The 24,681-nt window shown below is 58.1% G+C and overlaps 1 protein-coding gene across 20 annotated transcripts in view; it reads left to right on the forward strand.

The window, feature by feature from the left end:
- The window catches only part of NCOR2 (nuclear receptor corepressor 2), a 164,550-nt gene that overhangs the window by 120,029 nt on the left and 19,840 nt on the right, over nt 1-24,681 (forward strand). For 11 of the 20 annotated variants that reach the window (XM_084762969.1, XM_084762956.1, XM_084762975.1 and 8 more), the window contains exons 18-28: nt 3,941-4,083; nt 8,856-9,003; nt 10,562-10,615; nt 11,388-12,009; nt 17,280-17,400; nt 18,162-18,333; nt 21,136-21,297; nt 22,201-22,337; nt 22,833-22,938; nt 23,059-23,163; nt 23,270-23,367. In XM_084762969.1, coding sequence (XP_084619095.1) covers nt 3,941-4,083; nt 8,856-9,003; nt 10,562-10,615; nt 11,388-12,009; nt 17,280-17,400; nt 18,162-18,333; nt 21,136-21,297; nt 22,201-22,337; nt 22,833-22,938; nt 23,059-23,163; nt 23,270-23,367 — 1,868 coding nt within the window. The remainder of the gene's footprint in view (nt 1-3,940; nt 4,084-8,855; nt 9,004-10,561; nt 10,616-11,387; nt 12,010-17,279; nt 17,401-18,161; nt 18,334-21,135; nt 21,298-22,200; nt 22,338-22,832; nt 22,939-23,058; nt 23,164-23,269; nt 23,368-24,681) is intronic. The other 9 variants (XM_084762959.1, XM_084762962.1, XM_084762965.1 and 6 more) reach the window with 3 other exon arrangements.

Genomic DNA, 24,681 nt, shown 5'->3' on the forward strand with positions numbered 1-24,681 from the left:
GTAGCACATGGAGAAAGGGTCACCTTGGCCACCATTTCCTCCTCCTCTCTGTGGCGACTGGGCTTCTTTAGCCCTGACTCAGGCCCCCTGCCTTGACTTCCTGTCTTGGCCAATTTCACTTCCTAAGTAGCTGCCTCTGAAATTCCTTCCTTAGAAATTAGCGGGGTGGGGGAACCCAAGACCGCAAGGCAGGCTGGCCAAACAGTTGCACTGAGCACGCGGGGCAAATGCTCCCAGTGTTGGGAGTGCTTCAGCCAACTCAGGGGTCCCCAGGATTAACCTCACCAGGGACAGACACTCATGGGACCTTTCTGGCTCCCAGCTTCAGAGACTTGGGTGTCTAGAGCTTTGTTCTTTTTTGAGCACCTTGTGTGGAAGGACAGCAGTTGTGGATGGGTGCAACAGAGGTGCTGGTCTCAGGGCGTAGATGCTGTGGAGATGAGAATGCCACTCCCCAGTCCCCATGTCCCCCAGGACCAGAGGCAGGGCCCAGAATGCTTCTTGGGCAGATGCAAATATCCTGGGGCCTTCTCAGGCTTCGGAGCAGTAGAGCTGTCTGTTCTCTGGGGCTCTTCAGCCTCTGGGTTTTTGGTTTTCCTTCCAGGAACACCCTGACATTTTCACAGGGAGTGTGCTCGCATAGGCCCCCTTTGGAATGCTGTGGCCCCCTCTGCCCCCCGCCCCCAGTGGAGCACAGTGGGATTCTGTGGGAAAGACCTGGGTTCTCAGCAGTATTGGGATCTCTCCACCAGCTGGCCCCGCGATACAGGGAAGTTCCAAACCTGTCTGTCCCTGTCTTCTGGGCTTCTAGAACAAAGTGGAAGGGCAAGGGCCGGAGGAAGAGTTGGTCCTGGAAGTCAGCCTGACCGGATGCTGCTCTAGCAGGCAGCTTGGTTGTCTTGGCCTCCCGGGAGCCATTGGGACCTTGCAGCAGGTTGCTATCAGAGAAGACAGGGTGTAAGGTAGCCAGGGTCACCAGACCCCTAGGTCAGCCCTCTGGGAGCCCCTAGGCTTTCCCCCATCCCTCACTCCATAGAAAGCTAACCAGCCCTGGCCACCCACAGACCACTGGGAGGCTGGCTGGTCCAGGCGTTGGGGGCCTGTGAGGAAGGGAGGGGGGGTGCGACCGCAGGTGGAACCGGCTGGCTGGTGGGGAGGGCTGGCGGGCGGGCAGGCGGAAGAGACTGCTTGCTCCCTGCCTGCCGGGGGTGGGAGCTCTGTTTTTCTGGATCCCTCAGTATGTTCTTACCGCTGCTGACGCTGCCACGGATAGGGAGAGAGGGAGGGAGCCTGTGCCAGTTGGCCCGCCCAGCCAAACCTGGGCCTGTGCCCGGCCCCCGCCCGCCCCCGCCCGCTGCGTCTGGAGGTCACATTCAGTCCTGACGCGGCTCGCTGGGTCAGGCAGCAAGAAGAGCTTGAGCGGAGCCCGTGGGTCCCACAGCCCAGCTGCGTAGGGACACAGCTGCCCGGTCCTGTCCTGCCCTGCCCAAGGCTGTTGGATTTCATGTGGCTTGGTGGGTCTGGGGGCTCGCAGCCAGCACCCTCCCCAAGTGTCCTCCCTGAGAACACTGGTGCCTGGACGCCGCGTGCGCACTGGTGACGCCTGGCACAGAGGAACCCGGCACACAGAACTGACAACTTCCCGCTGTCGTCGCCTTCGCCCCCCCCTCCCAAGCGGGAAGGGCACCGCTCTGCTCCCTGAGGCAGCTGGTGGCTGCCGCTGGAGGAGTCCTGGGTCTGTGGGGTGGCGAGCAGCTCCCGCCTGCTCTTGCCCTCTGCTCCTGGGGATGTGAACAGAGCTTAGAGTCAGAGGATACCAGCCAGAGCCCTAAGGAGCCTCGCGGCCACAGCCTCCTGATCACTGCTCCACTCCCTGGAGCATCCTTCCAGCCGGATGTTTCCGGAAAACTTGGCCGAGGGGGAGACGCAAATGAGAGGATGTGAGTGGCCCCCAGCTGGGGATGGGACTGGAAGGTGGGGTTGGGACTTTGGGCTGCAAGTGTGACGGTGAGGGAGACTTGGGGCTTTGGACCCATGGCCATGCCCCCCCCCCCCTTTCCCTAGTGCCCTTTTTTGCCTTTCTAAGGTGCAGCCAAGACCTCCTGGAAGGAGGCTGCATTCTCTGGGCTCCAGGCTTGGCTGGGGTATTCTCAGAGGGGCTCCCTGGGGTGGATAGGGCAGCTGTCTCCACACCATGGGACACAAAATGCTCCCGTGCCCAGAGCCCCAAAGTGCGGTTCTTAGAACAAGAGCCTAGGAAGCCGGTGTCTTCCCAGGGCTGTGTGGCACACTCTGGGAAGGGCTCCCCGACAGCTCTGCCCAGTGCTCTTCTTCAGTGACCACATGTGTTCGGGAACAGCTGAGCGTCATCCCCCACCCTGTCAGTTCCTCACTTCTATAGGCTGAGGTAGTTAAGGGACCCAGCTGCCCTACTCCTTGTTGACTTAACTGAATTTGGAAATGTCTGCTCCCCAGGATCAGGCCACCCCCCCACCCCCCGCCCGAGCTTCTCCGTCACCCCACCCCCAACAGTTCCAAATGGAGACCTGCCTTGGGGTTCCGGAGGCCTGCGATCCCTCGGCCTGACGTGTTTGCTGGGCCCTCTTGGCCCGCGCTCGGGAAATATAAATAACCGCAGCCCCGGCCGCCAGGTTCTGGAAGTGGCAGCTGCTGCTGGCGCGGGTGGAGGGAAAGGTCAGGGGCTGAGTTAACTTGATCCTGAGCCCTGGCCTTCCCTGCCTCCTGTCCTTGAGGATCCCTGAGAAGCAGCTACGGAGCCACGTGGCTCTTGTGGTCACTGCAGGCCAGCAGGTGGCCTGACTGTCCAGCAGCCTCCCCAACCATGGGGCCCCTGAGGCTGCTACGGTGGAAAACTGGGGCTTCAGACCCACTTCAGAGCTGGGTGAGGTGGGTGGGAAACTGTCACCATCTGAGTCTTGACCAGGCTGTGGGGGCGGGGCAAGACAGACTCAGATTCAAAGCTGTGTAGACCTAGGGGGTCACTTGCTCTCATGTTGGGGTTCTGTTGTTTCCTTTGTTTGTAGGAAGCCACCAACTGGTGTTTGAATGAGGGAGGGAGGGCGTGGGTAGGGGGTGGGGGGCCCTCCCTTCCCCATCCCTCTCCGTCCCTCTCCAGCAATTGCAGTTACAGCTTTGACGTACGTAGAGGAAAATGACTTGAAGTTCAGTGATGGGAAATCTCTTAGCGTTATTACCAGTGCCTTTGAAGCTCCGTTCTGGCACTATCCAGCCTCCTAACCCCCACCCCAGGGCCTGGTTCTGCCACTGCCATAGGAAAGTGGCCAGCTTTGCCTTCTGGGATGCTGGGGTCCATTGAAGGTTGGCAAAGTGGGGTGAGGTGTGAATAGAGGGTCCACAGCCTTGTAGCCCAGGGCTTGTGGCCTCAGAGTTGAACTGTGTTGCGCCACTCCAGGCCGGGGGACTCAGAGCTTGTGAATAGCGAGGCCTGTGGCTTTGGTGGGCTTGGAGTGGGAGCTGCAGATCTGGAGTTTCTCCCACCATGTGGTCTCAAGCTGTGACTTTGAGACGGATCCACCCATAGCTGCTGAGCCCATCCAGGCCAGGTGCCCCCCCTACCCCCTCCCCCCCCCCCCCCCGAGTCTGGTGTGAGCTCACCCTGCCCCCTTCCCCAGCTTAGCCCTACTCCCGACCTCTACTCCTCCACAGCTTTTTCCCCCTTCACCTGTGGTGAGACCGGAAAACAGGCTTGCTCTCCTGAGGCCTCACTGCAGCTGTGCGGTGTCAGGGCTAGGTCACAGCAGCTCCCGCCCAAACTGGGGAGGGGAGGAGGGAGAGGGGGAGGCCTGTGTTCTGCTCCCTAGAATCTTAATTGTGGCCTCACTTCGGGGCCGTGCCCTGTCACCGGCTGTGCCCCTCGGTCTCGGACTGGCCTGAGCCCTCACCTGCCCTCCACCTGCAGGCCTCCTGGAGCATGGGAGGAACTGGTCGGCCATCGCCCGCATGGTGGGCTCCAAGACCGTGTCCCAGTGCAAGAACTTCTACTTCAACTACAAGAAGAGACAGAACCTAGATGAGATCCTTCAGCAGCACAAGCTAAAGATGGTGAGTCTGGGCCAGAACCCCTGGGACAGCCAGCCAGGCCTCCCACAGCCGCCCTCGTGTAGCCCCTGGCGGCCTGGCACCCACATGGGGCGGTGCGGGTGGGCTGAGGCCTGACTCAGCCAGGAATCCACTGTCATCTTCAACACACTCTGGATTGGCGATCCAGAGGCCGAAGGGCCCTGAGTGAGCTGCTTGGCTTCTGCCTGGCTGCCCCTTTCAGGTATCAGGGCTACAGTGAAAGAAAAGGAGGGGTCCCAAGAATCACGAGGCCATGGGAGGTCTTGGGGACCAGACACATCCCACACTGAAAGCTGTGAGGTGTATTCATGAGGATCTCTTTTACGCCGTGGCCAGGAGGGCCTTGGGAAGCCACCAGTCCGCCTTCCCCACTATCTTTCTCTCTCTCATCTTAGACACACTGTGGTCATCACCATTTTAGAACTGGGGAAACCGAGGCCTGGGGTGGCTCTTTAGCCACCTAAGTGGGCGCCTGCACTCAACAGCTGAGTAACTCCACCACCTGCTCCCAACCTCCTGCTGTGGTCTGAGGCTTGGGAGGGAGCTTTGCGCCCACCCTTCCCTGGGTGTACAGTCTTGTGGATTTCTGCACAACTGAAGATACATCACTCTTCCCTGTAGCCTGCCAAGGCCCAGAGCCGATCACACAGCAGGGCAGGCCAGAGATAGTATCATTCCTTTAGAATTCTTCTCAAACCCTAGGCAGAATCCAGGGGCACCCTCCTCAAGCCTACTGGGGCTGCAGCTGCCACCCTCATCCCCCAGCTATTGCTTCCAGCTTGTGTCCCTCTGAGCATATGCCTGCCCAGGTCTTCATGTTTCCAGGGGACGCCTCCCTCTGCTTGCAATTATCCCCAGGAGGACCTGAGGACCCAGTGGGCTGGGTCCCAGCTGTTGGGTGGGCCACCCATGTGACCTGAGAAGTAGTTTCTCCCTGCTGACCTGTTTCTTCATCTAGAAGGCGGGCGCTGGGGGCAAGGGGAGAGGGGGACGGCACAGGGGACAGGATGGCAGGTGGTCCTGTGAGTCAGAAATGAGGTGCCTGTGAATGGGGGGACTTTGTGGGGTTTCCTGCCTGCTTGCTGTTTGTGATATCTCCCTGTCCTTACGTCATAGATACACACACACAGAGCCATTACCACCAAGGGCTGTGTGAGTGAGTGAATCTAGGCTTTGCTGCTTATAGGCTGTGTGGCTTTGGACAAGTGTCTTGTCTTCTCTGTGCCTCACTTTTTTGCTGCCTGTGAAATGGGAAGGACAACAGCCGCCTCCAAGGTCTCAGGTGGAGGTAGGGGTGGGGCTTCTTCTCAAGTCAAGTGTCAGTACTGAAACTCGCCAGCTCCCCACCAGCTAAAGCCATGGGGATGCTGATGGCGGAAGGCTTCTAGGTATGGTATGTCTGTCCCAGGTGAGAGCTGGAGACAAGCATGCACGGAGTCACTCACTCTGGCCCAGCGGGTTTGTCCCCTGGATCTGATGTGGCTCGTGCTCAGGGCACACAACTTGGCCTCTGGGCCTCAGTTTCCACCCATGTACTAAGATACAGATGGGGAAGCATCAGCTTCAGGAATGTAAGGAGCTGGTGCCTTCCACTGTGGAAAGCCCAGATCCAGTGTCTGGTGGGCAGAGGCATGGCTGGAGTTTCCTCAGGAGCTGGCTAATTCCATAGCGGGGTGTGGGCATCATGATGGGCTGCTGATCTGAGAAGGTGACTCTGGCCTGAGTGCGATGGAGCCAGGCTGCTCAGGAACAGGATCTGTGTTCCCGACGTTGTCATTCAGGTGACTTGCCAGGAGGGCAGCCTGTAGCAGAGGTGGGTTATCTACACACACACAACACAACACACACACACACACACACACACACACACACACACACACACTTCCTTCCTCCCTCCCTCCCTTAAGAGCAGTAAGCAGAGGCAAATACCCTTGAAGCACAGGCCAAGCACCCCGTGGTGGGAGGGTATGAGCCGGCCTCTGTAGAGCTCTCGGCCTGAGCCGTCTGCTTCTTGCCTCCTCAACATCAGACTGCTCCTGTAAAGAAGGTGGGTCAAGCTGGACATGGTGGCACATGTGGCACTCAGGAGGGTTGAGGTAGGAAGATCAGGAGTTCGGGGCCAGCCCGGGCTACAGGACTGTGTCTCAAAAAGAAAATCACAGAACAAGACGGTCACTTCTGTCCAGTGAGTCCTGAAGCGGTGGCCTTTGCTGGCCCAGCCCCATCTGAGAGCAGGGAGGCATGCCACCCTTGGCCACCCAGGGAGCAGGGGAGGCAGGAGGTCAGTGGGTGTCCCCTCCTGCTTACCCTGGGCCTGGCCTACACATGGCGGCTGGAGACTCATCAGGAAACGGGAGCTCGGGTGGAGCCCGTGTGTCGCAGGTTATGTAACATTTGGCAGCCGTGTCCTTTTTGAGGTCTCCCTCCTCCTCCACGCGGCTGAAGGCTGCCCTTCTGTCTGTGTTCTGGCCCTCAGGGCTCGGCCTCCAGGTTGCACAGTGTGTCATCTGGGCCCTGGCCCTGCTGGCCTGGCTTCCTCCTGCTGTCTTCTCTCTGAGGCTTCTGGGAGAGGCTCCAGGCAGGGATGTACTTGAACTCTAACAGGCAGGGCCTCCTTGACTCTGAGCTTTGTCTCTCTGAGTCAGTGTCATTGCCTCTCCGGCTCGTTTGTGTAATGACATGGCTACGGAGTCCGTGGCTCTTCTCCAGGTGTGGGAGGGAAGCAGTCAGAGTAGGCAAAGGTCCCAGTTGATGAGGAATAAGTCTGGTCAGGAGATGCCGTAACACACGTTTAACTTCCAGCATGTGGCCTAAAGGTGCCGAGACAGGGATACAGAGAGAGTGAGGGTTGGAGGGCATTGGTTAATTCCCCCCCAGGGGAAATCGGAGAGGGCCTCTGGGGGATGACGCTGGAGCCAAGGCTTGAGGAAGTGAGTGTTCGCTATCTGGGGGAAGGGTGTTCAGGCAGGGAGCAGCCTGTGCAAAGTCCCTGGGGCTGGCGTGGGGCCTGGAAAAGCAGACTTAGACCGTGTAGAATAGCAGGACTGGTGATCTGGGGCTGATGTAAGTGTTAGGGAACGCCTGGAGTCTTGGGTTCAGGGGTGACGTTCCCCGATTGGCAGGGTAGCTGTGCATACATACGACTTGGTGCCTTGCAGATCCCCAGTATGCAGTAGGTGCTTAGCAAATGTCAACTGTAATTGGTGTTTGTGTCTCCAAAATAGTGCTTTCACGTTCCTACCATCCCTATGGTGCCAGGGCTGTGGCTGGGTTTCCCATGGGCTCTAGAAACATAGGGTGTGCTGTATCGCCTGCCCATGGCTCTGCCAGGCTGATGGGCTCCTGTTTCCTGTGAGTGTCCCTGCAGCCTGTTGCCTAGTTCCTGTTGCTAAAGATAGACAAAGGAAGGGGATCCCCAGCCACATGCCACAATATCCTCGTACCCGCAGACTGGAGCCTGGGCCTCTTGGGAGGTGCCAAGACCAGGCCCTGTGTGGGCGTGGGTGGCAAGGCAAATGTCCCATGAGGTCTGTGTATAGTTAGATCAAGCCTGCATTTCCCTGTTTGTTCCCGTGTCCCGGGATCCTGGTGTCTGGGACTTGGGATGGCGCGTCTGTAGCTTAGAGCCACTGTGTGACAGTGGAGACAGCAGGCCATGGCCTCGGAGCATGGCCATGGTATGTTTCCAGGACAGAGTGTCATCAGCCAGGTGTAACAGAACTACCGTCTCTCACCATCTACTGACCTTGGTGTCCTCTTCTGACCTGTGTCCCCACCCACCCCCGTTGTCATCTTCAGTCTTTTGCCAAAGAAGATCCTCAGTTGCATCATGCCTCTACCCACCAGGCTTCTCTTCCCGCCTGGCCCGAGCCTCAGTGGCTGCGTCCATGGAGGCTCTGCTTACACTCTCTTTGAATAGTGCCAGACCAGTACCAGGGGCGTCCGTGAGACCCCAGGTGGCCACTGGGCATCTCAGACCACACCCTTCCTCTCATACTAAACCATGTTCACACCATGCTAGATCCAGAATAGCGGCCAAGGTGGGGCTCCTAGTCGGCTCCAGACTTGTATGGACTCTGACAGCCTTCAGCTGCGCTGAGCTTCTACCCGGCTCAGTGGAGGGACACAGAAGTCCAGTCTGGAGGGGACTTTGAACAACCTCCCTTGAAGACGGGGCCCTGAGTGCAAGGAGTAGAGGCGGGCTGGGGGAAGACAGGCTGCAGCATGGCCGTCCACACCCCAGAGCCTTTGCACGTAGGCCTCTCTCTCACAGAGCCTTGCCTGGATGCTCCTTCTGTACCCAGACCCAGACTCTAGTGTCACTGTCCTAAAGAATCCTGACCACCTGTCTAGCTGGCTTGGCCCTAAGCTCGCTCTATCTTTGCATGATCCCCTGGTAGCCCTTGGCCAGTCCCAAGCCCAGACTTGAGGATGTGTGTTGCTGGCTTTGGAGGGCAGTGGCTATCTATGTTGTACTTGCCGAGTCTGTATCCACGGTCCCACCAGTGTGCATTGTGACACTATGGCCTTCCCCATGCTGGCCTGGTCCAGCCAGTTCCCAGGGTCCCACTGGGACACCTGGCGCTGTGGAACCTCTACGGTAAAAATAGCGCTGGCCTGTGTGGCCACCGTAACGGGGCCGAGTGGGAAGGTTGCCCGCTCAGCCATGCAGCCAGGCTCACTGCCCTCGCAGGCTGTGACGGGGCCTCAGGCATGCTGCATCCTCAGCCTTGACCACTCCTGTCCTGTCCCAGGAGAAGGAGAGGAATGCACGGAGGAAGAAGAAGAAGACCCCAGCGGCGGCGAGTGAGGAGACAGCCTTCCCACCTGCCGCTGAGGATGAGGAGATGGAGGCATCCGGTGCAAGTGCCAATGAGGAGGAGCTGGCCGAGGAGGCGGAAGGTGAGGTCACTGACCTCGGAAGGGAGGGAGAGGGAAAGGGAGTGGCCACACACACACACATTCTCTCTCTCTCTCCCTCTCTCTCTCTCCCTCTCTCTCTCTCTTCTGTGTCTCTCTCTTCCTAGGTATCCCCTAGGAGCTGTGCTTAGCCTGGAGGCTTCTGCCTCAGGCCTCCCCGTAGTTGATATACTTCTCTGTAGGGCCTGGTGTGACCCCAGGAGGCCAGGCCATGAGTCCTCCCAGCATCCTAGGCTGGGCCCTACCTAGGCTGTTGGTATCAAAGACCTTACCCCTTTGTTGAATGTCTTCCCAGCCATCCCCATGAGCAAGGTGGGCATAGAATAGAAGGGAAGTCGTGGAGACCAAGCTTGCCCACGAGAGTGAGAAGTGACTATGAGCCCCAGAAACTGGTGGAGTGTCACACGTCTGCTTGGGAGCAGGGAAGGGCCAGGGCCAGGGCCAGGCTAGATGAGGCCTCTCTCACCTCCTGGGGCAACAGCATGAAAGAACCCAGCTAGTCTTTCAGAGCCGAGAGCACTGCGCTGCAGAGACTAAGGTCCAGGCAGGGACCACTTGACCTAGGACTTCCTTGTGTAGTAACACTCAATGGCAGCCATATAGCCTTGTTTCTGCCACTACAGCCTGAGGAGGTGGCAGCACCAAGCTCATGGAGAAGACTGAGGCATGGAGAAGTCACTCCAGGCCCCTAAGACTTGATTTGGCAGCTCAGCCATAGCTCTATGCTTTGTGGCCGTCAGGGGAAGGGGCCTGGTGATGTGGGTCTGTAAAGTGCCTGCTATGTAGCGGGCTCTGTGAACATGCCTGGTGCTCACCCTGGGTACCTGGTGGGGTGTCTCTGGGCCTCTAGCCATTCCTTCCCAGCCTAAGCCTAGTGCTTAGGGTGGGGCCCAGCCACGGTTGTCACTGCCCCTCAGGGCTCTGAGGGATGCTGGTGTGGACAAGACTGACAGCAACTAGTAGGCACCAGCATCTAAGATGGGAGCTTGTCTCCTTGTCCACAGGCGTTCCGTGGCTCCAGCCTCTTGTGTCATGTTGTGGGGCTGCGAGGAGGAAGCCCAGAGGCCAAACCCTACTTTGTGGCCCAGGCAACTTGATTATTTCTCTGTGTGTCTCAGTTTCTTCACCTAGCACTGAGCTCCCCAAGGGTCACATGCCCTGTGTGCCCACGGTCAGCTCTGTGCTGGGGTGGGGTGACTGGTATCATTTCTGGGAGACGCATCCTGCTCTGGGCTTCAAGCAAGGGAAGTGAGAAGCGGAGAGACTGGGGACTGATTGACAAGGCTGGGGTGCACATGGGATGAGGGGCCTCATTGGTTTGTATCCCTGGCACTCAACCAGGGCTCTGTTGACCTCGGACATACCTTGGCCTTGGCCTGTGGGGGTCTCCTGCAGGTCGCTGCACCTGTGGGTGGCCAGGGCCCGTGGAAGCTGCCGTGGGTCCCCTGCCCTCTGCCAGCCACACCCTTCCCTTTCCACAGGACTCGCTGTACCACCTCAGCAAGTCCTCAGTTCTAACTCTGCTCTAAATTCCTTCCAGCCCTGCAGGCTTCAGGGAATGAGGTTCCCAGAGCTGGGGAGTGCAGTGGCCCAGGTAAGAATGTGGCTCTCCGTGGAGTCTGTCCTCGCAGCATGCTCCCTTGCTGTTGTGACAGCATGCCCTGCATGTCTTTTCTCGTAGGTTTGCTTTGGGACCTTTTCCCTGTTCTATGGCCTCTGCCTTGTTTCCAGGTGTCTCAAGTCTCTCCGTTTTGCATGTGCGTGTGTGTACGTACACACACACACACACACACACACACACACACACACACACACACACACACACACACACACACACACACACACAGCCTGGAGAACTTCTGGAACAGGTTCAGTGGGCCTACTCTCCTTCACAGGATGCTCCTATGTAATTGTATCATGTAACACGCTCATGGTCCCCGGGCCTGTACACTTGCTCTCCAGCTTGGCCTCTGTGGAGGTTTGGTTCCCATTCTGTGGACAGGAAACTGAGTCTCCCAGGGGAGCACCAAAAGTTGGGCGTAGAGCGGAGTGGAGCTCAGATATTATCTGCAGACCTCAAATAAAGGCCTGTCTTGAGGCTGTGCTTGGACTGGCCCTGTAGAGGCACTGGCCACATGAGGAGCCCTGGGGTTTGGGTTGGCTAGTCTGCGGACAGCATGAGGGAGGAGCCAAAGTTGCAAGCTGGTCAAGGACAGCAGCAACCCGGCAAGGGTCTCTAGGGGCCTGTGAGGGACAGGGCTCACCCGGATGTGTAGGGGCCTAGAGGCTGGTCCAGTATTCCTTGAGAGTGCTGTCACATCCCAGGTGGCAGCTCACCCTCCTCTTTCCTCTCACCCTGAACACAGCTGCCGTCAACAACAGCTCTGATACTGAGAGTGTCCCATCCCCACGCTCGGAGGCCACCAAGGATGCTGGGCAAAACGGGCCTAAGCCCGCTGGCCCTGAAGCATTGCCTGCTGCCACCCAGCCACCTGTTCCTCCGCCAGAAGAACCCGCAACAGCCCCCACTGAGCCTTGCCCAGCCCCCGATGCCAGCGGCCCACCCTCCCCGGTGGCTCCCCCATCCCCTGCCGCACCCCCGGCTGCTGTTGCCAAGGATGAGCAGGAAGGCCAGGCTGCTGCCGTTCCCCAGACAGAGGACGCCAAGGAGCCCAAGCCTGAGGTGGAGGAACTGATGATCGACGTGGGAAAGACAGAGGAGCCCGAGGCCCCCGAGGAGCCACCCAGGAGTGTAAAGAGCGAGCAGGAGGAGGAGGCCGCCGAGGAGGAGCCTGAAGACGAGGCCAAGGGCGCCCAGGCCGCTGAGGCTGTGTCCGAGGCTCCGCTCAAGGTGGAGGAGGCTGGAAATGGAAGCAAGGCAGCCGCAGCAACCAAGGGCTCCAGCTCGGGTGCCACTCAGGACAGCGACTCCAGTGCCACCTGCAGTGCCGACGAGGTGGACGAGCCTGAGGGAGGTGACAAGGGCAGGTGAGAGGCACCAGGTGGCCCTTGCTGCCAGCTTTGCTTCTTGTGTACTTTACAAACACCCTCCGCCTGCCAAGATTAACACAGGTGGCCCTGTCCACCTTGGAGCCTGTGGCTGATTTGTGGGGGGTCAACATGAGACTGAGACCAGAAATAGGGGTGTCTTAGTCACTGTTCTATTGCTGTGACGAGATGCCACGGCCAAGGCAGCTCTTAGGAAAGAAAACGATTAATTGGGGTCTTGCTTGCAGCTTCAGAGGTTTAGTCCCTACCATCGTGGTGGGGAGCAGGGCGCCAGATATGATGCTGGATAAGTAGTTGAGAATTACTGTATCCTCATCTACAGGTGGGGCCAGGGGAGAGGGAGGGGAAAAGGGGGGAGAGGTCTGTGTGCTGACACTAAGCCTGGCCTGAGCTTTTGAAACCTCAAAGCCTGCCCCCAGTGACAAGCTTCCTCCAACAAGGCCACACCTCCTAATCCTTCCAAATAGTGTCACCCCTTGGTGACTTAAGCATTCAGATACATGAGCCCATGGGGACGATTCTTATTCAGACCACCACCAGGGAGGTCATTCTTGAAGACAGTGGAAGGAAGATTGACTTGGGCAACGTGGAGCTGAGATCTGGAAGGGAGGCAGCCATAGAAGGCTGCAGGGGGAGACTGAGCTAACGGTGTGCGTGCGCGCGTGCGCATGCGCTGCTGCCCTCCAGCTATGATCCAGACCAGGTGGCTTGAAGTAGCAGAGTAGTGGAGGTGGAAGGTCCAAATCCAGGCGTCACGGAGTCACACCCATGCTACAACTTTGAAAGTACCCATCCAGCGCCTTCCACCGCTCATGGTTGCCTGTGGTCCTTGGCTTACAGACACAGCCTGTGTAGTCACTAGGTTCTCCTGTGCCTCTCTGTCCAAATTCCAGCTTCCTTGAAGGATGCCAGTCTCCCTGTGATGATGTGAGCATAGCTTCCTGACAAGGTCTCACACACAGGGGCCCAGAGTTAGATCTGGGACCCGGGGACCCAACTCTTCCCTTCTGTGGTGAGAGCAGTTTGTACAAAGTGGGCCAGGCTGTTGCATGTGTTCCCAGGGTGATAAAACAGAAGGACTGCTGCCCACAAGCGCCAGGCCCATGGCTGAGGGGGCTCCCAGTGAGCCAGACTGCTCCAGAGATGGCAGTGAAGATGCCACCTATGGGCCAATGTTTGAGATGATGTCACCCCCGCTTTATCTCTGAGGTGATAGCGGGTCTGTGGAGAGCATTCTGATTAGCACCCTCCCCGCCCTAGGGGCACACCAAGCTTTAGGTGACACCATCTGGGCACTCAAGGGCGAGCCTGGAAACCTTTCCCCATCACATCTGGACAGCCCCACCCACCTCCAGGCAGCTGGGGGAGTTGTTTTGTGGTGAGGCAGTGTGCTGTTTATTTTGATTGCAAACAGCAAGTCTGTTTTCTCTTCCTCCCCCCTCCCCCCCCAAGTCTCTAAAACATTCCTGCAGAGCAAGGGAGGAGACGGTGACCTTCAGACCGGCCCACACAGGGCCCTCCTGCTCCCCCCCCCCCCCCACTCCCCTTCCCCCTCAGAGCTGGTGGATTTGAAATGGATGCTTCGTGGCCCTTCTGGGTTCCCTGAGGACTCCACTGGTAGGGCCCACATGGAGCAGGTGGTCAACAGATAGCCTGGATACGCAGAAGCTGGCCAGTGGGTGCCTGAGGGCCCTGGTCTTTCCTTGACAGGCACATCAGGGGACATAGGGCCCGTGGCAGCTTTGAGGCCACCAGGGTCTCTACTGAGACGAGAGATTGCCACAAAGCCACAGGTGGCACCAGTGTGGCTCCTCTGGAGTCAGGGTGGTAGGTTCATAGGCCGCAGAGCCAGGTACAGGGGTGTCACCCTGAATACCAGCCCAATCCCCAGACTTGTCTAGGCTTTCGCCAGGCCGGCCTTCTCAGTGCCAGATCCTTTCTCCTGTAGCACCAGCCGTAGCGACCTCCATCCCTGATGCTTGCTGCTCTCTGTCAAGCTCCTAGGCTGGGACTCAGGACACCTGGCCAGTCAGGCCCTGTGGGACCAACAGTCCTCTGCCCTGGGGCCCACCTAAGTTCTCAGTGAGCAGTTAGACTTCCTGGTTGGAGGCTTACCACCGGTCCTCCACCAGCCACACCATGGCGGACGGCAGGTGAAATGCATTAGCGGGCCAGCCCCCCAGCTGCTGCCTGCAAACTCTGGGTGATCCCGTTCAGGCCACTCTGAGAAACTCTACTGCTTGCTCTTGCCTGTGGCCGGGCCAGCTCAGCCTGGAGTTTGCTAGGAGGAGGCTTGGATTGCAGCCCCACCTCACTTCCCGAGTAGGGACATAACCACAGCCCGGGGGCCAGGTACGCAGGACGCGGTGCAGCGTGTGCTGGGCAGGCCCCTGGAGATTCTTAGCCGTAGGACCAGCAGGGTCCTGGTTCCCCCGGTGCTCTGGTGCTGGCGAGAAGAAAGGCTTGTAGTTCATGAGACATGTGGATGGTATGTGCGGCTGGAAAGAGGTAACGCTTGAGGACGGCCGTTGCTCTTAGTGTGAAGTGTGGAGGGGAAGCCCTCGGAGCACAGGGAAGGGAAGGGCCACCGCAAAGGCCCTGTGGCCCTCTGCTCTTAAAGTCAGGGGTCTCATAGGTCTGTGGCCGCGAGTGGAGTAACCAGTGCGGTTTTTGTTTTGGGTCCCTGCGAAGGCCAGAGATCATCAAAGCTTTATTTATTGATCATTTTTAATTACGTGCCTGTGTGTGAGTATGTGCACGTGAATGCTGGTGCCTGAGGGGGCCAGAGGCCATCTGATCCCCTAGAGGACGGGTTACAGGTGGTTGTGAGCCACCTGACATGGGTTCTGGGAATCCAGCCTCTGTCTTCTGGAAAAGCAGTCAGTGCATCACTGAGCCGTCTCTCCCGCCCGTTTATTTACAGGTGTGTTTGTACACCTGCCTGAGGGCACACGTACCACGTTCATGCAGTGACCACAGAGGCCTGAGGCAGGAGGCCAGGATAGGGCATCGGATCTTCTGGCGCTGAGCCACCTTACGGGTGTGTGGGAACCAAATGTAGGTCTCTGCTGTTTACCACTGAGCCATCTCTACAGCTCTGAGATACCCCTTCTAGCTTTAGGCCTGCCTGGAGATGATGGGGAAACTGAGGCACACAGTCCCTGTCAAGAAGGCCTTAGCTCCCAGGCATGGGTTATCATACTCTGGAAATGCAATTCCAATCTCTGCAGAAATATATTTGCACATACACAAAAGGCCAGGTCTCAGCACTGAAGCTTCTACGTAGAGGGGGACATGGTACTCCCCAAATCTGACTGCTGCAGCAGTGGCCCCCTTTCTCTTGGTGGCTGTAGAGAGCTATAAGTCTCTGCTCAACAGTGCGCCATTGGATGTTGGTCTCTCAGTGCCCCTACAGACCATGTCATCAGCCCAGAGGAGACTTCATCCCATCCCAACTGTGGTGTCCACTGATACTCCAGTATCCTGTGAAGGGACCCTCTCTTGCTTATGCTGTTTTGGGGGGGGGGTGCTTCTATTCTGAGACGAGAGTCAGGGCCCCGTGGCTTGGATGGCAGCCCGCTTGCCCTGTGCGTTCTTTCAGCATCAGCCTGTGGGTATGTGCGTGGCACTGCCAGGAGCACTCGTGAGTGGGTTTCTATGGTGTGCGTCTTTGCTCCTCCTGAGTACAGTTCCGCTCAGCGTGGGGTTAGTGGGGGAAGTCTTGTACTGTTCTTGATGCTTCGTAGCATCCATAGTGGGTAACACGTCGCCTACCCAAGTGGGTCTCACTGTGCTGGCAGGTCTGGACAGGAAGATTCTAGAAGCTCAAGGCCAGCCTGGGATGACAGGTGTCATACCACCACACCCAGCCTAGGCATGACTTTTTGAGGAGTTTTCCTAAGCCTGTGTAGTATTTTATTCCAATTTAAGTTTACCAAAGCTGGCCGTTAAAAATGGCTAGGGGCAGCCAGGCATGGTGGCGCATGCCTTTAATCCCAGCACTCGGGAGGCAGAGGCAAGTGGATCTCTTGAGTTCAAGACCAGCCTGGTCTACAAAGCTAGTTCCAGGACAACCAGGGCTACACAGAGAGATCCTGTCTCAAAAAAAAAAAAAGAAAAAGAAAAAAGAAAAGGGCAGGGAGGGGAGGAGGAAAGGCAGAAAAGGCTGGGGACACATGAAAGAGGAATATCTGGGCTGGTAAAGGCCAAGATGGGGGTGGTGGCCAGATGGAGCAGGGACCAAGTGAAATCTGTTGAGGACTGCAGCAAAGGAGTTCCTGCTGTGGGTGTGGCCAGGTGGGACAGGAGGGCTGAGAGGGAATCAGGGTGACCTGTTCTTCCTGTCCCCCCCCCCCCCAAGTGCCTCAGGCAACTTCAGCAGGCGTCATCCTGTCTGCCTGCTCTCCGAGCTTGGCTGAGCTTGTGGCAGATGCGGGCAGCAGGCTGCTACCCGCAGGGCCTGTCGCATGCGTTGCTCCTGTCACAGCAGAGTCTGTGCCCTTCCGACTGCTGACGGAGGCGTGTGCTCTGCTCCTCTGTCTCCTGTGGCTCTAAGCATGTCCCAGCTGTCATCAGTTCTCATCCCAAAGGCTGAAGTTGTGGCTTACATGTCTTCATGGGGGCTTGAACGAAAGATGGTCTCAAAACCCGGGAGCACAGAGCCCCTGGTGCTTTCATGGACCCTCCTTCCCCAGACTTGTCTTCCTTTCACATTCTAGGGCTGTAGCGCATAGCCCAGCCCCCATCATGGAGGTCATCAAACTTGTCCCTCCCACTCCCACTCCACTCCCCCTCCCAGGACAGGACTGAGCCCAGAGCCATACTTGGGCCCAGTACACACAGGCTTGAGTTAGTAGTGTCATCCGGCTCTGAGTTTGAGAAGAGAATAATCTCCAAGGAATCTCTCTTGTCCCTCCACCCTGATCCGGTTGAGTTCATGGCCTTCCGGCCACTCCCTGAGGGCCTGCTCTGCCTAGGCGCTCAGGAGCGCTTTTCAGCTGTCGTCTTTGCCCTGAGGCCATCTTGGAGCCCTGGCTTGAGTGGGCCAGAGGAGGGCTGCTTACCCAGAAGAGTGTGTCCGCAGGGGCACTGGGTCTTGGTTAAGGGCCTCCTTAGCGGGGGTCCCCACCACCCAAGGCTTGAAGGGGGGAGCCATGGAGGCAGGACAGCCCCAGCCCCCTTTCCCAGGAAGGCCCTCTAAGTGCCTGTGGCTGATGTTCCAGCCTGACCTGACACTTGTCCCTCCCCAGGCTGCTGTCACCAAGGCCCAGCCTCCTTACCCCAGCCGGCGATCCCCGGGCCAGTACCTCGCCCCAGAAGCCACTGGACCTGAAGCAGCTGAAGCAGCGAGCGGCCGCCATCCCCCCCATTGTGAGTGAACCCTGCGTCCAGGCAGCCCCCCAGTGACCTTGGCTTCCTGTGTGCTCTGCATTGCGGGTGGGAGCTTCCCCTGCGGAGGGAGGCCCCTTCTCCAGGCCAGTGGCTCCCAGAGATGGAGATGCGGACACGGGACTGGCGATAGGGTAGGAAGGCTGGGAGGGGGTTGGGAGATCAGGAAGGTTGGTCTGAGCCATCGCTCTCCAGAGGGTCCCCCGTGGCCCAGACCCGGCAGCAGTGGCCAGCAAGCCCCCCCCCCCCCCCCAGACACAATGACACCTCAGCCAGCTAATGTCTGGGTCCTGTGAGGTCTGTCTTTGGGGCCTTTGGGAGCTCCTCATTTTTCAAAGACACTTTTCCGGCTATTGACTCTTGGACTGTTTACCTTTTGAGATTTAGGCTTAGACTAACCTGTGTGTGAGGCTTAGGTGTTGGATATCTGTGTCCGGCCTTACTTCTGCCTCCTCACAGTCCACAGGGACATTCTTACTCCTGATTCCTAGTAATGTGAGGTGTGCCGGGTGGAAGGAACAACAGCAGGTCCCAGCATCTACCTGGCTCTGGGTGGCTGCTTTGGTGATGGTGACCCCCTATGTCTGATGTTAAGACTCTCTCTGTCTCTACGTGGGGGCTGTAGGTGGGACATGGCTGTCTTTCTGTACCTGGCTTTTGTGCTGGCCACATATGGCCACTCCCCAACTTGTCAACCTCTGATGTGGGGCCAGGATGTTCATGCCCACCCCAATGCCTCCCAGCAGGTCACCAAGGTCCATGAACCCCCCCGGGAGGACACAGTACCCCCAAAGCCAGCTCCCCCTGTGCCTCCACCTACGCAGCACCTACAGCCAGAGGGTGACGTGTCTCAGCAGTCGGGAGGAAGTCCACGTGGCAAGAGCCGGAGCCCGGTGCCTCCTGCCGAGAAAGAGGGTGAGTATTGGGCACAGTGGGATGGTGAGAGTAAACCTTGACAGTGCAGGCTGAACTGGGAGGGCACATAGGTACGGCAGGCCCCACAAAGCTGTAGAAGGAGTTTAGGCTGGGGCTTTTGAGAAACCAGAGGCAATCTAGTGCTGTTGACTCTGTGTGTCTGTGTGTGTGTGTGTCTGTGTGTATGTGTGTGTGTGTGTGTGTGTCTGTGTCTGTGTGTGTGTGTGTCTGTGTCTGTGTGTGTGTGTGTGTGTGTGTGTATCTGTGTGTGTGTGTGTGTGTGTCTGTGTGTGTGTGTCTGTGTGTGTGTGTCTGTGTGTGTGTGTGTGTGTCTGTGTGTGTCTGTGTGTGTGTGTGTGTACACATACGCACGCACGCGTATGTACATACGTGCATGCAAACATGTATGCCTAGCCTCGCCTTTGGTGTGAATCAGGTTGCATGTGACCTTGGGACTCCCTGAGGGGACAGGTCAGATCTCTGTCCTGGGACAAGACCTGGGCGGACTTGAGCCAGACTGGCTAGGCTTCTCCCACGCTAAAACATGGCCTGCTGGCTGTTCCCAACCCTTCATCGTCTTCACACAGTGCAGAGCCTTCCATGCAGGTAGTGGGCAGCATCTGCCAGGGCCCCAATGGGGTGGCGGCGGCGGCAGGCATGAGAAACAAGTGGGTCAGGGCGGGTGTAAGGCCGTCTGTGGGCTGTGTGTCCAGCAGGGATCTGGCAAAGCTGAGTGGGGGGGGTGGGAGCTGATGGGGCCTGAGTGTGGGAGAGGAGGTCAAACAAATGGGGACTACACTGTGTGGCTGCGGTGGAGAACAGCTTTGAGTGACAGTGTGCTGGGGGAGGGACATGTCATCTGATTAGGGTCTTGGGAAAAACCAGTGTCTGATTCTTGTTGAGAAAGAGCAGAAGGGAGTAGGGCAAGGGGTGGGAGGCGGGCTGAGGCGTTCCTCCCAGCAGCCCTAGGGTAGCCTGGACTTGACAGGTGGCCTTGGAAGTGGGAGGAAGGGGAGGCTGGAGTGTGTTCCTGAGGCCGAGCCAGCGGACGTAGTGATGACCCCTGGGGAACCAGGGCAGGGGCTGGAGCTGGGACTGGATCACACTACAGCGAGGGGTGGGTTTTAAGAGGCCAGGTGTGGTGTAGAACACAGTGTGCTCTGAGAAGCCAGCCCGACTCCAGATGACAGTAAGATGACTGGGGTGGCAGTAAGAGGAGGGGAGAGGCGCAAGTCCGGCTCACGCCAGACAGCTGTAGCAGAGCAGAGCTGGAGCCACCCAGGGCCAGCCAGGTCCTCCTGAGTTGGGCCCTAGGCCCTGGTCCCTGGGAAAAGAGCCAGCAGTCCGAGGTCCCTAAGCCTAGTTCCGGGCCCATCCATGTGGCCTGCGCTGCGTTGTTTCCTAGACTCCTCCCCGGGGAACATTGCACCTGGCGGCAGTCTCTGTCTCTCATGTGGTCTGGCCACAGCTCTGCTCCCCAGGGGACATATGAACCCAGCGTGTAGGAAGCCAGTCTTCTCTGTCCTGGCTCCAACAGGGAGCCTCCAGGCCAGGCAGGTCCCTCGGGATCCCCGGGCCCGGCTGGAGGAACAGGTTGTCCGTGCTGGCTCTCTGCCACCTGCCTGCATTGGCTGAGTCTGACCCCGTTTCCTTCCAGCCTGAGACTTCCTCTCTGTCCCTCTGCTCTCCAGAGCCAAGCTGGATGGGGCCAGCCAAGGTGCACACAGGGCACCAGGTGTTTGAACTTCCTGGTTCAAAGCAAGCCCTGTAGCTTGAGAACGTGAACGTCTATGGGCCACCACCTCTCCAGGGCATGGGTTCAAAGGGAATTTGGTGGTCCCTAAGGGAGAGGTGTACACTGTAGCACTGGGGCCTCTGCTCCTGCCACAACTTTGCCTTTAGGGCAACCCAGGGCTATGTGGACATAGCTCAGAAGACACCTCCCAGTCAGTTCCTGTTCCAAGGCCGAGGCCACTATCTTTCACAATTTCTGGGTGGGTTGTGACCCGACGCGCCCCCCCCCCCCCCCCCCCCCGCAGAATGTATCCAGCCAATGCTTGCAGCTTAGACTAGATTGCAGCTAAGGTGAGAGCCCATGGAGCCTCAGTGAGTGCAGGTCCTATACCACAGGGTATTTGGGCCATGTGGCACAGCCATGAGTACAGGCCGTGCGCTGCAGCCAGCTGCCTGCCATCCTAGATCTCCCCTGTTCTTAGCAGCTGGGACCTCAGTGTTCCCATCAGGAGGGTGAAGGAATAAACTTCAGGCTGTGACATCTGAGAGAGGACCACCTTTGGCTGCTGTTCGTGGCCACACGGGCTCCAATCCAGACAGTGGCCACATTTGGCAAGTGACAGGAGAGACCTCATCAAACGGGTCTGGTCACTGTGCATGCACCCATATAGGCTCATCAAGACCTGGCTAGAGCTCAGTCCAGCGTCTGGCATATGGTGGGACACAGAGTGCCTCTGCCCCAGCACTCACCCGAAGTGGCTGCTCTAGCCACAGAGTCACATTGGTCAGCAAGCCTGACCTACCATTCTTGGTCCTGTACACCTAGCTGGTGGCATTCTGCGGGGAACCATGAACCCAAGATTACCCCTCTGACACATACCCTCTGTCGTGCCTGTACCTGTGGGCTCTGCCGTGAGGTGCTCCTATACCAAACCAAGCAAGTGTCACCTTCGCTGCCATGTCCCAATGCCTCTGTTGTCAGGGTCCTGTCACAGCTGGCCAATGGGGCTGCAGGGTACGGGGATGGCAGAGCGCTCCGTGACTGCCCACCTATCCCTCTCTCCGCAGACAAACCCTCGTTCTTTCCGGCCTTCCCAACTGAGGGCCCGAAGCTATCAACGGAGCCCCCACGCTGGACCTCAGGCCTACCCTTCCCCATCCCTCCACGGGAAGTGATCAAGACTTCCCCACACGCCCCGGACCCCTCTGCCTTCTCCTACACCCCTCCTGGTGAGTTGGCACCGTACGGATTAGGTCTGTGTAGTCAGTGGGCAACCAGCGCTTTGTGCTGGCTCATGACTATGTGGTGAAGAGCCCTGGCTAGAGGTGTGGCCTGCCCAGTACTGGGAAGCTGGGACCTTCTGAGTCATGGAAAAGCTACCACGCTGCTCTATAGCCTTAGGGAGCCTGAGAGGTACTTGAACTGGCAAGGGGGAGGCCTAGCATGGGAGATGTTTCCCACCAGTGACTAAGACTATGTGCATTAGCTGGAGGGTGGCAGCCTTGGTTGACAGATGCCATGAGACTGGTTTTCTTTCTTTCTTTTTTTTTTTTTTTTGGAGAGCCACTTAGGTTCTCTATTCTTCATGGTCCTCACCACCATTAAAAGTAACCGAGCCAGGGACCAACAGATAGCAGTGTGCCCAGGGGCTGGCCCACGTAGAGCTGACCCAAGGGAGCTTGGAGAGCAGGGGAGGGCATGCCCGCTAGGATCAGCATGTGCAAAGGGCCAGAAGCAGAAAGAACCGCGACCCTGAGGCACCCGATCAAACTGTCACAGCAGACTACTACTACCCAGAGGGTCCAGGGAACCCCAGTCACGTGCCACTGAAATCCATGCCAGAGGTGACTCTCCTGAAGGCATTGGGGCGCCATCACAGGCCCACAGCATAGGGAGGGGATGGCCTGCTGACTTTGAGAAAGACCCCTTTGGTCCATAAAAGACTAGAGTAGAATCCTAGGAGGGAGTGGAAGTGGGAGTGCTGGCTTAGAGCTTGCCTGTGGATTGGGGGGATGGCGATGGTGCAGATGTGGACGGAGGATTCAGGACTTGGGGTTCTCGTAGGGCTCAGGTCACTGAAACAAAGGCGTGTGTAGAGGAGCCCCCAATATACACTTACTGTTTCCTCACAGGTCACCCACTGCCTCTGGGCCTCCACGATAGTGCCCGTCCCGTCCTGCCACGCCCCCCCATCTCTAACCCCCCACCCCTCATCTCCTCTGCCAAGCATCCCGGTGTACTTGAGAGGCAGCTGGGTGCCATCTCCCAGGTGAGCACCTCTTGGGCTGGGTCTCCCCATCAGGGGAACCTTTTGAGCCATGGGATGTTTCTGGGGGGGGGGGGTGGCACTGGCTGAGAGCTGGCTGGACTCACCCCTGCTACTTGGGCCAGCCTATGGGACTATGTGGCTCATAGGCTATGCATTCCACTGTATGGCCTCAGGCGAGTGACTCAACAGCATCTCTAGGCCTCAGTTCACCCTCTGCTAAGTGGGAGGGCGGGGAGCTGTAGCTGCGGCCGGCAGTAGAGCGTCATGTGGTAAGCCCTTGGTCACCTCCTCAGCCTACCTGCCCTCACCACATGGTGTGCAAAGCGTTCACACTGTGTCCTTTACATGGGCACCGGCCTCGGGCAGATGTTGCCCTTCTGTTCCCAGTCCCGCAGCTGAAGGCCAGCAGCCCCATCTCAGACCTGTATATCCTCAGGTCCCAGGCGGGGCTCTCCCTATGGCTGAGTCTGGTTGTGATCTGTTACCTTGCCCTAGCAGGGAATGTCAGTGCAGCTTCGAGTGCCCCACTCAGAGCATGCCAAGGCCCCCATGGGCCCTCTCACCATGGGGCTGCCTCTTGCTGTGGACCCTAAGAAGCTGGGTGAGTGCCCGTGACCCTTTGGCTTCTGTGGCCTGGGCTGAGGGGTGGGCAGTCTTGGCCCTGGGAGCTCAGTGTGAGGGGCAGCCTGAGACCTCAGTGCATGCTCTTACCCACCCTCAGCCCCCTTCAGTGGAGTGAAGCAGGAACAGTTGTCCCCGCGGGGTCAGGCTGGGCCACCTGAGAGTCTGGGAGTGCCCACTGCTCAGGAGACCTCTGTATTGAGAGGTAAGTCTGGGCCAGCCACCTTTCACCTAGAGAGCCCGACAGCCCACTTCATGGGTGGCTTTCAGACTTGAGGGGGACCCTAAGAGCTGTGTCTTATGCCTTTCAGGGACGGCACTGGGTTCCACCGTTAGTGGAAGCATCACCAAGGGCCTCCCCAGCACCCGGGCAGCAGACGGTCCCAGCTACCGCGGATCTATCACCCACGTAGGTGCTGGGGGCGGGGTGGAGCAGGCAAGCAGGCGGAGTGGGTCGGATGGGGATGGGATGGGATGGCCTCCAAGGAGACCAGAGGTGATGGGCTGAATGGTCACTGTGCCATGTGTGCTCAAGCCTGGGGTGATAAAGAGAACAAGTAGTGCGGCTGAGGCCAGGTAACCAAGCCACAGGTCAGCAAAGTGCCTGGAAGAGGGAAGAGTGGTGTGTTAGAAACGGGAGCAGGCATGGCAGCTGCCTCCTAGCACATCACCAGTCAGCTAGGCATGAGCCAGTGGTGGGTGCCGCAGGCTTCGTACTTACTGTGGCCAAGGACACACCCCAGAGGACTTCCAGCCGAAGGGCCACCCACCACAGTGTTCTCTTGACTCACTGATGGGGGACAGACTTTCATGCCCCAGGCCTCCCCTAAAGTCTGTTTGGAAATCTTGGGCTTTTGAAGACAAAGAGGAAAAGCCCGGGGTGAAAATCCAGCCATATTTTCTGGCAGTAGTATTCCTTTCTGACTCAGTTTCCTCTCAGACAGAAATATTATTGCCAGGAGAGTTCTAAGGAGATCATGGGGTGCCAGGTCAGCATGCAGAGCTGAAGGGGCCAGGCACTGAGGAACGCCAGCTCTCAAAGGCTGCTGCTGTCCCTTTGCATTGATTAGGGCTTGTGGAGAGTGAGGGCAGCACTCTGTGGCCTGTCTCTGGGACAGTGGCACAGTCATTGATGAGACCCACGTGGGTGGCAGATGGAGACCAGGCCCCCCGCTGCTGTCTGGCTGTCCTGCTACCCTGCTCAGCTCCCTGGACTACACTCAGGCCTTGGAACAGGCTGTGAGTGAGCCATGGTGGCTCCCCATGTTATTTGGATTTTGTCCACTTCTGCAGAGCAGAACCGTGGCCTGGCTGCATTTCTGTCCTCCAAGCTTGGAGCCCCCAAACAGCAGTGCCTCCCTTTCACCCAGTGCCCATCTGAACTTTCCTACCATATACCCAGCCTGGCAAGCAGCCATCAGCTACCTCCGAAGGCTTTTCCTGATGTACCCAGAATTACCCCCTAGTGCTCCTGCCCCACAGGGATCACTCAGTAGAGCAGGCCCCCTAGGGAGACAAAGCCTGGTGCACATCACTGATCTGCTCCTGAGCTCATGAAAGAAGAGAGCTCAGGACTTGGGGGTGCCCTTTGTTGGGGGCCTCTTGAGAATCAAGTCAAAGTCCTTGTTACATAGCTGTGTGTAAACTAATTCTCAGAAAAGCAAGGTGACTTGTTAGCAGCAATCAGCAACTTGGGGTAACCTTGCCTTGTAGCCCCCATGGT

The sequence above is a fragment of the Acomys minous genome (genome assembly GCF_964271855.1).
Source record: "Acomys minous genome assembly, chromosome: 16".
Lineage (NCBI taxonomy): Eukaryota > Metazoa > Chordata > Mammalia > Rodentia > Muridae > Acomys > Acomys minous.